Genomic DNA, 14,712 nt, shown 5'->3' on the forward strand with positions numbered 1-14,712 from the left:
CATATGCCTTGCACCAAGCATCTGCCACTAATGAAATCAGTTAGACAGCTTAACTCTGACTTCTGATAAAGGCTACACGACTGACTGAATCCAGACAGATACTCTCCAGAAATACAGGATCGATAAATGGTGTTTTACTGAGAAGGTGAATCGTGTTTAAGCTCAAATTGAATCTATTTATGATTAAATGGTGATCATACGATTAAGTATTTATTACTTTGGAGACAGCGGCCCCTGAGCACTCAATATGCATGGCGAGCTCGCAAACCCCTTACACGGATCTGAACACATAATGTGTTATGAAACATTGTAGGCATGGTCAATTGTTTTACCTTCAATATGTACACAGTATTTTTCTCCCCTTTAACTGGAAGTGGCACGTCCTTGAAGAATGTATATAGGAGGCAAAACATTTCTCTCTCTCTCTCTCTCTCTCTCTCTCTCTCTCTCTCTCCCTCTCTCTCTCTCTCTCTCAATTTCAATTAAATGTGCCTTATTGGCATGACGTAACAATGTACATATTGCCAAAGCTTACTTTGGATATTTACCATTTGAAAGTAATAAGAATCAAAATGCCACAGGTACAACAGTAACAACAATAACCAAGGGTCAAAGTAACCATACATTGAACAATAACAGTAAGGATACCGTAGAGGACATGGCAGGCAGCAATGTAGTGCGCTGCCAACCCACAGCTCTGTGCGTCCTCCCCCAACAGGACGGGTAGCCTATCCTCATCAGAGATGTCTTTGAAACCTTGAATAAGGGTTTCAAATTTGGGGAAATGACACTCTCTAATTGTTTTATATTTTTGACATTTTTTCAGGAAATGCAGCTCTGTCTCAGGTTCTGCTGTTGTGCGGTGGTTGCACAGCCTTTCCTCTACAGGGAGCCAGGTTTTCCTGTGTCTACCCTTCTCAAAGGCAAGGCTGTGCTCACTGAGCCTGTACTCTGTCAAGGTTTTTCTAAAGTTTTTATCAGTAATTTTATTTTTACCTTTATTTAACCAGGCAAGTCAGTTAAGAACAAATTCTTATTTTCAATGACGGCCTGGGTTAACTGCCTGTTCAGGGGCAGAACGACAGATTTGTACCTTGTCAGCTCGGGGGTTTGAACTCGCAACCTGTTACTAGTCCAACGCTCTAACCACTAGGCTACCCTGCCGCCCCGTAACTATGGTCAAATAGTTTGCCATGGTGTACTGTCGATTTAGGGCCAGATAGCATTGCTATTTTGCTTTGTGCTTGTGCTTTTGTTTCCCAATAAGCAATGTATGTTTGTTTTGATTGTGTTGTAATTTGTTTTATTCTGATTCATTGGATGTTCTGGTACTGAGGCTTCAGTGTGTCAGTAGAACATGTTAGTGAACTCAGCCCCAGGACCAGCTGGATGAGGTGACTCTTTTCTTTGCTCAGCTCTTGGCATTGCAGGGCTTGGTAATGATATGAAAGAGGGTCACTGTATTTCAGATGTTTCCAAAGCTTAATTGCTCTTTTTTTAGTTTTATTATTATTGGATATTGACCTAATTCTGCACTGCATGCATTGTTTGTGGACATGTAGGGGAATCTTACAGGATTTCAATGCGGTGTTTGTCCCATTTGGTGAAATCTTGTTTTGAAATAGACCCCACACCTCGCTGCCATGAAGTGCAATTGGTTCAATGACACATTTAATTTGTTTTAGCCAAATTTCAATAGGTATTTGAATTTGTTTTTCATGGCGTAGAATGCCCTGTGTGCGTTCTCTCTCAGATCATTCACAACCTCATTAAGGTGTCCAGTTGAGCTTATTATTAAACCTAAGTAATTGTAGTGTGTGCAGTACTCTTTATGTTTTGTACCAATTGATAACTTTGGTCTAATTCCCTGAGATCTGGATCTTCTCTGGAAAGTAATTATTTGAGTCTTTTTGGGGTTTACTGCCAGGGCACAGGTCTGGCAGTACTGCTCTAACAGGTCCAGGCTCTGCTGTAGGCCATGTGCAGTGGGTGACAGCAGGTAATGGTAATCTGCGAAGAGTAAGGATTTAACCTCTGAATTGGGGAGACTAACACCAGGTCTTGAGGATGTTTCTAGAATAGTGGCCAATTCGTTGATGTAAATATTGAAGAGTGCAGAGCTCAGATTGCAACCCTGGCGAAGGCCCCGCCCCTTCTTAAAGAATTCTATTATTTTCTTGAAAATGTTAATGCTGCACGTATTGCCAGTATACATTGATTTAATTATATAATATGTTTTACCACCTACACCACGTTCAATAATGTTGTAAAACAGTCCTGTATGCCAAATAGAATCAAATGCTTTTTGGAAGTCGAGTGCATATGTTGGTATTATTTTGGTGGACATGTTTATCTATCAGGGTGTGTATGGGTGTAAATATGATCAGTCGTGCAATGTTTTGGTATAAATAGAATTTTGCTTTTACTCAAGACATTGTGCTTATTAAGGAAGTTTAGAACACTTACATTTATAATACTACAGAAAACCTTCCCCAGGTTACTGTTCACACAAATGCCTCTGTAATTGTTAGGGTCAATTTTGTCTCCGTTCTTAAAGATTGGTGTAATGAGTCCAAGATTCCAGATGTCAGGGAAACAACCTACACTCAGGATCAAATTGAACAGTTTTAATATAGCCAATTGAGTTTGAGCATCTCATTTAGGATGCCATCAGGTAGGTCCACATGCTTTTTTAAAATTTGAGGGCCTCAAGTTTCTTCTAGAGCTCCTGGTCAGTAATTGGGGAGTCCAATTGATTTTGATTGTCCTTTATAGCTTTTTTTTTGCTTTTTTGGTTCTGAGTGTACTTTTATAGAGTATTAAAGTCTCACAGTGATGAAGGCGTAATTCATCATTATTTGTGCCTCCATGCTTTTGGTTGGATAGTGTTCTAAGTTTTTTCCTTATAATTTTACAATCTGCAACAAACCAGTTGTCATCTGTGGTCTTTTTTATTATTATATTTTTTAATCAATTTCAGTTGTGCTTCTTTTGATGTTTGCCTGAATATATAGTTGATGTTTTTACTGCTAGATTGATGCCTTCTTTACTGTGAGTGAATGTGCTATCCAGAAAGTTATGTAAGTGTTTGGATATTTTGGTTACATGTTGCTTTTTGGTATTCTCCTGTGCTGTTCTGTATGAATTTCTGATGTTATACAGCTTACTGTGTGGTTGTTTCCATGTCTGTTCTTTTGAGGAACAACGTAGTTTGGCTCTATCTCCTCTTTCTCCTCTCTCTTGCTCTCAGCTTTCTCTCTCTCTATCTCTCCTTTCTCTCTCAAATCTCTCTCAATCTCCTCTCTGTCACTCTCTCTCTCTTTCTCTCTCGCTCACCAGTCTCTCGCTCTCAAATCTTTCTCACCTAACTCTCTCTCTCTTTCAGCTGTCTGTATCTCCTCTCTCTCCTACCATCTACTCTCTCTCACACACACACACCTCTTTCCCTCTCTCTCTTTCTCTCTCTCTAATCTCTCTCTCTCTCTCTCTAGAATTGTTAATCACTCCCAACCTGCATTCAGAATGACTGCCGGGTAGGGAAGATTGAATACTGAGACTACCTCAATCATCAAAACAGGAACAACCATCTCAGTAACTAACGGGTCCAATAAATCCAACTACTAACAGATTTTATTAGTTTAGAAAATGGTATGTTATTTATCTTATTGTAGCATAAAATTAATCAACCAATCAATGTAAAAAAACAACAGATATAACAGTAAAACAAACAATTCTGAAAATTATCCCTGCAATTAAACAGTTATTGGTAGTACCCTATCCCTACACGCAGAACCTCTTTGGAACCCTTTTTTTGTAAGAGTGTATCTCTTCTCTCACCTTTCTCTCTCTCCCTCTTTCTAAAAAAGAAGACATTCAGCATAGTCACAGGGTCACGTGTGACTGTGGTGGAGAGAGAATTCACAGCTGTCAGTCATATAAGCGTGGGGCTGAAGGAGAGGGAAAGCAGAGCACGTTTTTACAAGCTAAGCACGGTTTACATTTAGAATGTCACGACCCAGGGGTCAGGATGTTGTGACCATACGAAATAAATAGCTAAATAATGGTGTGAACTCAACCTCTGTCCCCCCACCGCATCCCGCAGACTGAGAACCTACGTCACCACCGCTGCGACTCTCTCTTCTCTCCCTCTCTCTCTCTCTCTCTCTCTTGCTTGCTCACACTCTTTCTCTCTCTCTCACTCTTCATGTCTTTCTCTGCTCTCTTTTCCTCTTACATTGTATTTTAAAGGGCAACCTTGTCCTCCTGAATACTGCCCCCTCCCATCCCCGGTCACATCACCTTCCTTCTCTTTCTATACTACCTAATAGGACCACTCCTAGACAGACATTTTGAAGTTGTTGTTGTGACACTGTGCCAGTCGAAAAATATTGATTCAACCCTGCAGTTGTTTTTATTTCAGGACAGATATAAGAGTGGAGGTAGCTGGCAGACCGACAGACAGTGGTATATCTATCCTGTCCCTTAGTCTGCAACTCTCCCCCAGAGACTGGGCTGTGTTCTTGTTTCTTTTAGTATTGGTTCATGGAGGCGGAAGTGTAAAACTCGGTTCCCCAGTGGAATTACACACTATTGCCCATGGTGGTGGACAAGCAAATGAGCAAATCAAATCTAATTTTATTGGTCACATACACATGGTTAGCAGATGTTAATGAGAGTGTAGCGAAATGCTTGTGCTTCTAGTTCCGACCGTGCAGTAATATATACAGTGGGGCAAAAAAGTATTTAGTCAGCCACCAATTGTGCAAGTTCTCCCACTTAAAAAGATGAGAGAGGCCTGTAATTGTCATGATAAGTACACTTCAACTATGACAGACAAACTGAGGGAAAAAATCCAGAAAATCACATTGTAGGATTTTTAATGAATTTATTTGCAAATTATGGTGGAAAATAAGTATTTGGTCAATAACAAAAGTTTATCTCAATACTTTGTTAAATACCCTTTGTTGGCAATGACAGAGGTCAAACGTTTTCTGTAAGTCTTCACAAGGTTTTCACACACTGTTGCTGGTATTTTGGCCCATTCCGTCATGCAGATCTCCTCTAGAGCAGTGAAGTTTTCGGGCTGTTGCTGGGCAACACGGACTTTCAACTCCCTCCAAAGATTTTCTATGGGGTTGAGATCTGGAGACTGGCTAGGCCACTCCAGGACCTTGAAATGCTTCTTACGAAGCCACTCCTTCGTTGCCCGGGCGGTGTGTTTGGGATCATTGTCATTCTGAAAGACCCAGCCACGTTTCATCTTCAATGCCCTTGCTGATGGAAGGAGGTTTTCACTCAAAATCTCACGATACATGGCCCCATTCATTCTTTCCTTTACACTGATCAGTCGTCCTCGTCCCTTTGCAGAAAAACAGCCCCAAAGCATGATGTTTCCACCCCCATGCTTCACAGTAGGTATGGTGTTCTTTGGATGCAACTCAGCATACTTTGTTCTCCAAACACGACGAGTTGAGTTTGGAGTTCTATTCTGTTTCATCTGACCATATGACATTCTCCCAATCTTCTTATGGATCATCCAAATGCTCTCTAGCAAACTTCAGATGGGCCTGGACATGTACTGGCTTAAGCAGGGGGACACGTCTGGCACTGCAGGATTTGAGTCCCTGGCGGCGTAGTGTGTTACTGATGGTAGGCTTTGTTACTTTGGTCCCAGCTCTCTGCAGGTCATTCACTAGGTCCCTCCGTGTGGTTCTGGGATTTTTGCTCACCGTTCTTGTGATCATTTTGACCCCACTGGGTGAGAACTTGCGTGGAGCCCCAGATCGAGGGAGATTATCAGTGGTCTTGTATGTCTTCCATTTCCTAATAATTGCTCCCACAGTAGATTTCTTCAAACCAAGCTGCTTACCTATTGCAGATTCAGTCTTCCCAGCCTGGTGCAGGTCTACAATTTTGTTTCTGGTGTCCTTTGACAGCTCTTTGGTCTTGGCCATAGTGGAGTTTGGAGTGTGACTGTTTGAGGTTGTGGACAGGTGTCTTTTATACTGATAACAAGTGCAAACAGCTGCCATTAATACAGGTAACGAGTGGAGAACAGAGGAGCCTCTTAAAGAAGAAGTTACAGGTCTGTGAGAGCCAGAAATCTTGCTTGTTTGTAGGTGACCAAATAGTCATTTTCCATCATAATTTGCAAATAAATTCATTAAAAATCCTACAATGTGATTTTCTGGATTTTTTTTTCTCATTTTGTCTGTCATAGTTGAAGTGATGATGAAAATCACAGGGCTCTCTCATCTTTTGGGAGAAGTGGGAAAAGTGGGAGAACTTGCACAATTGGTGGCTGACTAAATACTTTTTTGCCCCACTGTAGTATATACAGTATATATTTATGGATAAGCAATGGCCGAACAGCATAGGCAAGATGCAGTACATGATAAAGAGTACAGTATATACATATACATATGAGATGAGTAATGTAGGGTATGTAAACATTATATAAAGTGGCATTGTTTAAAGTGACTAGTGATACATTTATTACATCCCATTTTTAATTACCACCATAGAGCATGCTTATGTCATGGTATTACTGTAGTTCTCTCAGTGTTGGAGGTTTATCAAAAGCTTTCTTTCTTCTTTCTTTCTTCATATATAGATTAAGATGAAACAATTCACTGTCAAACAGAAGGCATATATCTCTCATTATATGAGCCTCGAGAAGGCAAGAGAGAGAGCGCCGTGGCTGCATTATCAGTATGGCTGTGTCTAAGGAGGGTGTAATTCTTTCTTCCACTGTATTGTCTGTGTGTGTGTGTGTGCAATAGCATATCCCTCCTTATGGATACCACTCACTGTGCTGTATACACGCAGCACCCTATTAGAGACGGTTAGATATGGAGTGTTGTTTATGATGATGATGGCGGGGATTTTAATTATATTTAACTTTATGGGATTTGTCATAGCTCTAGCATGGTGGGTTTAGGGCTTAGTATAGTTCCAATGGACAGTATGACATAAAGTATATGTGTGCCTCTTGGTTAAACAATGTGAGTTAAACTAGTATTGATAGCCATTGTTATCAATGGAGCCAATTTACCTACAATAAATAGTTTACACACTTGCTGTGTCTGAATACCCATACTTGCGTCCTAAATAATAGGCTGTTTGAGTGTGCAAAAAAATAATGGTTAATAGTATGCACCATTTCAAAAATATAGTATACCTTAAATTCTTGGATGTCATAATATTTTTGGCTTTGAGAACGGCTGTTCAATTAGATATGGGGATGCGCTATCGAAAGAAAGAAAAATACGGAAAAGAACACAATTGCGCATTAACGCATTGTCAGTATGCGAAAATTGAGTATTTGAATTTTTGAAAATCGAGTATGGTTTAAATTCCTTGATGTTATACTAATTTCAGCTCTTCATCTAGTAGAATTCGATGCACACTTTCCCACAATGCTTTGGAATAGGTGGGCTGTGAGTGATAGGGCCTAGTTCTCTTCAAGCAGCCAAACCACAAAGCCAGGCTATATAATATGGAAGATGCCGAATAGCGAATCTTCTATGTGCAACCGATGTGAAATAGCTAGCTAGTTAGCGGGGTGCGCGTTAATAGCATTTCAATCGGCGATGTCACTCGCTCTGAGACCTTGAAGTAGTTGTTCCCCTTGCTCTGCAAGGGCCGCGGCTTTTGTGGAGTGATACAGTAGGTAACGATGCTTCGGGTCCCTGGTTCGAGCCCAGTTAGGGGCGAGAAGCTATACTGTTACATATAGTGGTGTACAAATGTAGGGTAAGATGGTTTTGTTCTCCCTAAAATGATCCCAAGTATTGCATCGTAGGCTACATCTTTGAAAAAATAAGTATTTTTCTATCCAAAGTGGATTTCTGTTTTCTCATAGCATAGTGTTTCTACTTCTCTTAGCCTTCGTCAGAGCTTTTAAACAAAGTACTAAACCATATTTTATTTCTGAATGTATCGGCACTGGGGATTCGGGATGTGGCTGCGTTACTGATGTCATGTTAATCAGGCCTTTTGATTTGAACATATGGATTGTTTTAGTTTTGCAGTCTAGGCTACCTATTTAGTTATTTTATTTATGGATCAAGCAGCAGTCATTTTGATGTCATTATGGTCCAGCGGTTCTGAATTTGCAATGCACCCATCTATCCACGTTTTTCTGTGCAATAGCCTTTTGATTTGAACATTTGAAAAGTTCGAGTGTATGTCCTAGGCTATTTGATTGAATGTATTTACAGCTCTTTGGTTTCACTAATAAATACGGTGGCTTCGGAAAGTATTCAGACCCCTTGACTTTTTACACATTTTGTTACGTTACAGCCTTATTCTCAAATGGATACCCCATAATGACAAAGCAAATGTATTAAATATAAAAACAGAAATACCTTAAGTATTCAGACCCTTTGCTATGAGACTCGAAATTGAGCTCAGGTGCATCCTGTTTCCATTGATCATCCTTGAGATGTTTCTACAACTTGATTGGAGGCCAACTGTGGTAAATTCAATTGATTGGACATGAAAAACAATGACATTTCTAAGTGACCCCAAACTTTTTAACTGTAGTGTAAATATGATTTATATGTCAAAAAATGTATGTAGCATCTACAGACTGCCCCTTTAAGTCTATCAAAACTGTGTGAGTTTGAGTATGTGCCCATTAGGCCTATGGATTTTTTTATCATTATGATTTAGTTTGAGCAATAAAATATCCACTTTTATTCCCTAGGCTTGGATCTGCCCTATGCATCTGTTGCAAGAGTGCATTTTTCACTGGCTGTCCACTGATTTCAAAAACAATGATTGATAGGCAGCTTAAACTTTTTTTAAATTGAACCATTATTGGGTTCAAATACACATGTCGATTTGTAAACAGCCATCCACAGCAACCTCAATCCGTAAGGCGCAAATAGCTAAATGAGAGAGCAGCAGTGTGATTCACATCAATGCACTAAGTAGATATCAATAATAAGTGATATCTGTATCGCCCCCGTAGGCTACACCACTGCTGTCATCCTTACCTCCAAGCGTTTATTCGTGTTGGATAATCTTTGGATGCAGACAGCAGTCGCACCATTGGAAGACATAGTTAAGAACTGTAGCCTACAAAAGCCTATTCCTGCTCTTTTCCCTTGATCCATCAAACACATTTGGTGTGTCATCATAGTGGTCTCTGACTTGGAACAAACTTAAACTTGCACCTTTTTTTCAATGCTGATTTGAATGTCCTTGAGTAAACAGAGAAGTATCAAATATTTTGTTGCTCGCAAACATCCTTTCTGAATGTAAAAGTAATTACTCGAAGTAATTATCTAGTTTTTCAAAAGTATCTGTAATCTGATTACAATATTTTAGCTGGTAATATAGTGGATTACATTTACCGTTTTTTGTAATCCGTTACTCCCCAACGTGCTCCATTCCTATTCTATTCAGAGTTTAGAAAAATGTATTTAATTCTCGGCAGGTCCAACCTACTCAGCCTGTCAGGAGCCACTACTGTGTTGCGGTTGTGGTACACTGCATCCTTTTTACTAAACGGTAGGTGCTAAATAGTATGCGACGATGAGTACATAATATGTAGTTTAAGTATGTAGTATGCTATTATGGGTGTCGGATATTGCCACTGTCTTCAGCTGTATCCACTTAAAGTGAGAAGAGGTGTTATGTGCTTTGAACGACTCAACTCACAATATTGTTTCGCGCACGCTCGTGTGTGTGTGTGTGTGTGTGTGTGTGTGTCTCTCACATAATACCTTGTGGGATGTGTTGTATGAATAGCAGCCACAGACCACAAACCACAGGAGAGGAACAATAATGGCAGGGACAGGAGCCTGCTATGGTATCATCTCAGGATGTGTCCCAAATGGCAGCCTATTACCTTTGCGCTACCCATAGGAGATAGGGTGCCCTATGGGCCCTGGTCAAAGGTTTTGCACTATGTAGGGAAAGGGGTGCCATTTGGGAAGTAGAGTCTACGGAGCGGAACATGGTCGACATTACATCATCACAGGACAGCATAGAGCGGTGAGGAGAGCTCAACGCTCGCTTAGGGTCTCTGTCAGAGTTACAGCGGTGACATAAGCGCTCAGTTTAGGAGAAACGCTGACGCCAGGAGGATCTTTTGGGGCAGGATAAAGGGGAGGGATGGCGGGAGGGGAAAAAAGAGAGAAAGACGGGTGGTAATTACACTACAGTTGGCTATGTCTCACTACTCCCTACATCTAGCGCCCACACATCACATTTTATTTACCCTCTGTGCCCCTTCCTCATCCTACAAATACTGTGGCTGTGTCATAAGTGTAACCCTATTCCCTTAATAAATCAGAACTTTTGATGAGACCCCAATGGGCCCTGATCAAAAGTAGTGGGCCCTGATCAAAAGTAGTGCACTAAGACACTTTCTGTAACTGCACCCTAACACAGAGACTGACATACAGTACACAGCCCTCCTGCTCTCTGAAAACAGGCCAAGGGCAGGCATAGCTCTGCATAATGCATCTACTGCTAGGAGCACACACACACACTCACTCACTCACTCACTCACTCACTCACTCACTCACTCACTCACTCACACACTCACACACTCACACACACTCACACACACACACACACACACACACACACACACACACACACACACACACACACACACAAGCACACACAAGCTAGAGAACAATAGGCAGAATACTACACACTAAAAAAAAACTATTTTGGAACTAAATAAGGTTCTTGAGAGTGATGCCATTTGGGAATCATTTTAGGATCTCTAAAGAACCATGCATGGGATGGTTCTTTGAATAACCATTCAAAAATCCCAAATCAGAAATGTTTTAAGACAATACAAGACATAATTCAAAAGGCCTTCTTTTGAGGGTCTAGATTTACCCTAATATAGTGGTCTGAAACTCATAGTTTACAGGCCCCATCTGGCCTGCAAATCACACTAGGAACACCTTTTTAGTATTGAGTTGCATCCTCTGTTGTCCTCAGATCAGCCTCAATTTGTCGGAGCATGGAATCTACAAGGTGTCGAGCATGAAAAACCCAGCAGCGTTGCAGTTCTTGACACACTCCAACTAGTGCGCTTGCACCTACTGCCATACCCTATTCAAAGGCCCTTAAATCTTTTGTCTTGCCCATTCACCCTCTGAATGGAACATGCACAATCCATGTCGTAATTGTCTCAAGGCTTTAAAAATATTTTATTTACCTGTATCCTCCCGTTCATCTACACTGATTGAAGTAGATTTAACTGGTGACATTAATAATGGATCATTGCATTCACCTGGTCAGTCTATGTCATGGGAAGAGCAGAGTGTAGCTGGCAAGCAAATCAAACAATATTTGGATGTAGCCATTTAGTTTATCCCCTGAAAGTTAGCTTGTTAACTAGCCATATTGACGTGATCTGTTATTAGCTAGCTAGCCAATTTGCCGAGGTCCATCAATCAATGTAGCGTAGCTATCATGTCTGTCAGCTGCAATTGTGATTATTAAACACTCTTAAAAACATTGTTGAAAAGGGGACAATGTAAGCTAACTTCTCTTGGTAGGCCTACGAAAAAAGTACATTTGGTCTACTTGCTACTATGTTTAGCCAACTGTACAACATTTCTATAAGTAGCTTGCGAAGTAAACATTATCAGTACATCGGCAAATGTGCCCTTTTGCTGCTTGACAGGCAGAGCTCACAAAGGATGGGAAATTAACTTTAACCAATCATACTTTCCAGGTATAGTTCACTTTTATTTTATATCACTCAAATATCCAACTATCTATCTGAAATTACACGATCAATTGATGTTTACTGATCATGAAAAGCATGCAGTTACGTGCTGTATAACTCAGATGATAGCGCTAAATATGTGATATTTTTTCCATGGAATAATCAGAAATGTGTAGTTCTGATTACGCTCTTTAAAATGTGATTATATTACAATCAAATTACGCAGTTGTCAATGGTTTTAGCAGAGCTGGGGGTATCCTTGCCCCCTAGCAGGCAGATTGAACGCTCAACCTTCGCTTGGAATGACTCCAATGGTCGGGAACAGTACTATATGAGACTACCTTAAACATCTAAACTTGAACAACCATTTAAGTAACGGGCGCAAAACGTCCAACTAACAGATGGCATTGCTTTGGAAAATGTATGTAATGTATATCTGAATAGCATAAGAGTAATCAATCAATCAATGGATGTATATGCAAAAACATAGATATTGAAACAACAATACTAAAAATCAACCTGCAATAGATCATGCTAGGAAATATGATAATGACAGGCATGGTTTTGGTTCAACTCTGGTTATTAACACAAACACTGAGATTATTTTACACCAATAGGGTTCATTTAATGCTTTACAGTGTTAATTTAACTCTTGACACTATAATTTGTTGCCATAACACTGCACAGCTGATTCAAATAACCAACTCCATTATCAAGCATTGATTAGTTGAATCAGCTCTGTAGTGCTAATGCAAAAACCAAAACGTGAAACCAGAGGGGGGCCAAGAACAGCGTTTGGGAAATCCTGTCCTAAATGACAATCTATTCCATATTTAGTGCAATACTTTTGACCAGGGCACACAGGGCTGGTTTGTTCAGGCATGAAGAGGGAGAGTAGTATCTGTTAGTTTTGTATGACTATTAATGAGAGTGAGACTTACAGGCACTGGAATTATGGCAACAACACAATACAAGACAGGAAGGACAATACAGCACTGGACTGTTTTTTACTCACAGACTTTTTTGACTTGATTTGGCTGCAGGCAGTTTGGTCTCCGATTTTGAAAACACATTGTTACTGCTTGAACATCAACTGGTAGGGAAATCTGAATGCCCTGTAACCTGCCCAGAGCTGTATGCTCCTGTGTTGTTGTTGTCTTTCTCTTGCTTTTGGTCTGGTCTTCATGGTCCTACTGTATGTGAAGACCTACTGTACGTATTCCTAACTTCTACCCAGTTCAGTCAGCAGAGTATTGGCCTCTTCTCGGAGGTTTCATCCTCCTAGGGAGTTTTTTGATTGATTGACATTGGATGTCCTCTTTCTCTCTCCCAGGCATGCCCAGTTTCATCAAGTCTCCAGATGACCAGACAGGTATTTCGGGAGGCGTGGCATCCTTCGTATGCCAGGCGGTGGGCGATCCCAAGCCACGCATCACTTGGATGAAGAAGGGCAAGAAAGTCAGCTCTCAGCGCTTTGAGGTACATGGTCTACTACTGTATTGTATTTATTTAATTTGACATATACGATGTACAACAGATTTTTCACCAGAGTTTAGCTACATAGCTAATCCTCACCCATAAATGAGAATGGATCAGCTTGCCCGTACAGAGAAGGTTGAGAAAAACTGTAGGAACACGAAGCAGACATAGTAAACCTTTCCTAATTACATTACCAGATTCATTTTTATTCTATGGGCATACCCACATCCTTGTTTCAAAGCAGCACTCAACCACAAGTCTGTCTGTTTCAATTGTCAGTTGAGTGACCACCTCCCTCTCTCGCTCTGTCTGCCTTTTATTCCACCAAAGAAGCACCTGAAGCAATGCAGAGACAAGATGCGGAGACCCTGCTCAGACAAGATAGGTACAGGTACACAGACAGGCAGGCAGGCAGACTGGCAGAGAAACAGACAGACCAGCAGGCATGTGCACAGATCGAGCTCAACCAGTGCTCGAGTACCTGCCCTTTTGCCTTCTTATGAGAAAGGAGGGCAAAAAGGGGACTATCAGCTAGTTGGAAGACTTTATTTTATTTATTGTGTCTAAAATTATATACATAAAAAAAGAACACATTAGACCTCAAACTAGCTAATTTAATTTCTCTTGAATCTTATATCCCCCTCCCTCCCGCCTCAAGCACGCACTCAACTGACTTCTGGAGTCAGGAGTCACTGGCACTAGCTTGCTTACAGTAAGGGATGAGTGTGCTGTTGCAGAAAATAAATAGGCCAATGCAACAAAATACAAATCTAAATTTTTATGGAATATCTACATAGGCGTACAGAGGCCCATTATCAGCAACCATCACTCTTCTGTACGTTGTGCTAGCTAATCTAAGTTTAGCATTTTAAAAGGCTAATTGATCATTAGAAAACCCTTTTGAAATGTTGTTAGCACAGCTGAAAACTGTTGTCTTGATTAAAGAAGAAAAGAACCTGGCCTTTAGACTACTTAAGTATCTGGAGCATCAGCATTTGTGGGTACGATTAAAGGCTCAAAATGGCCAGAAACAAAGACTTTCTTCTGAAACTTGTTCAGAGAAATTAAGGCTATTCCATATGAGAAATTGCCAAGAAACTGAAGCTCTCGTACAACGCTGTGTACTACTCCCTTCACAGAACAGCGCAAACTGGCCCTAACCAGAAAAGAAAGAGGAGTGGGAGGCCCCGGTGCACAACTGAGCAGGAGGACAAGTACATTAGAGTGTCTAGTTTATGAAACAGACGCCTCACAAGCCCTCAACTGGCAGCTTCATTAAATAGTACCTGCAAAACACCGGCCAAAACGTCAACAGTGAAGAGACGACTCCAGGATGCTGACCATTTTGTTACCATTTAATCTGTGGATTTGCCCTTTAAACAGCTGCATATTATCAAGATACCAAAGTGTCGCCAACAAAAATGTAGGCCTATAGTAAATAGCGTTCATTTGTTGTTCCCCATGACAACAAAATCATAAACAACAGAGTAGGGCTGGCTAATAAGTCCTTAGTTTTGGAGTTATGC

General features: G+C 40.7%; 1 protein-coding gene across 5 annotated transcripts in view; it reads left to right on the forward strand.

Moving 5' to 3' along the window:
* Positions 1–14,712, forward strand: part of LOC110521733 (receptor-type tyrosine-protein phosphatase F) — a 345,140-nt gene that overhangs the window by 103,931 nt on the left and 226,497 nt on the right. For all 5 annotated transcript variants that reach the window (XM_036968462.2, XM_090231901.1, XM_036968469.2 and 2 more), the window contains exon 3: positions 13,041–13,186. In XM_036968462.2, the coding sequence (XP_036824357.2) occupies positions 13,041–13,186 (146 nt within the window). The remainder of the gene's footprint in view (positions 1–13,040; positions 13,187–14,712) is intronic.

Source organism: Oncorhynchus mykiss, chromosome 4 (genome assembly GCF_057628025.1).
Source record: "Oncorhynchus mykiss isolate SJ-2025 chromosome 4, ASM5762802v1, whole genome shotgun sequence".
Lineage (NCBI taxonomy): Eukaryota > Metazoa > Chordata > Actinopteri > Salmoniformes > Salmonidae > Oncorhynchus > Oncorhynchus mykiss.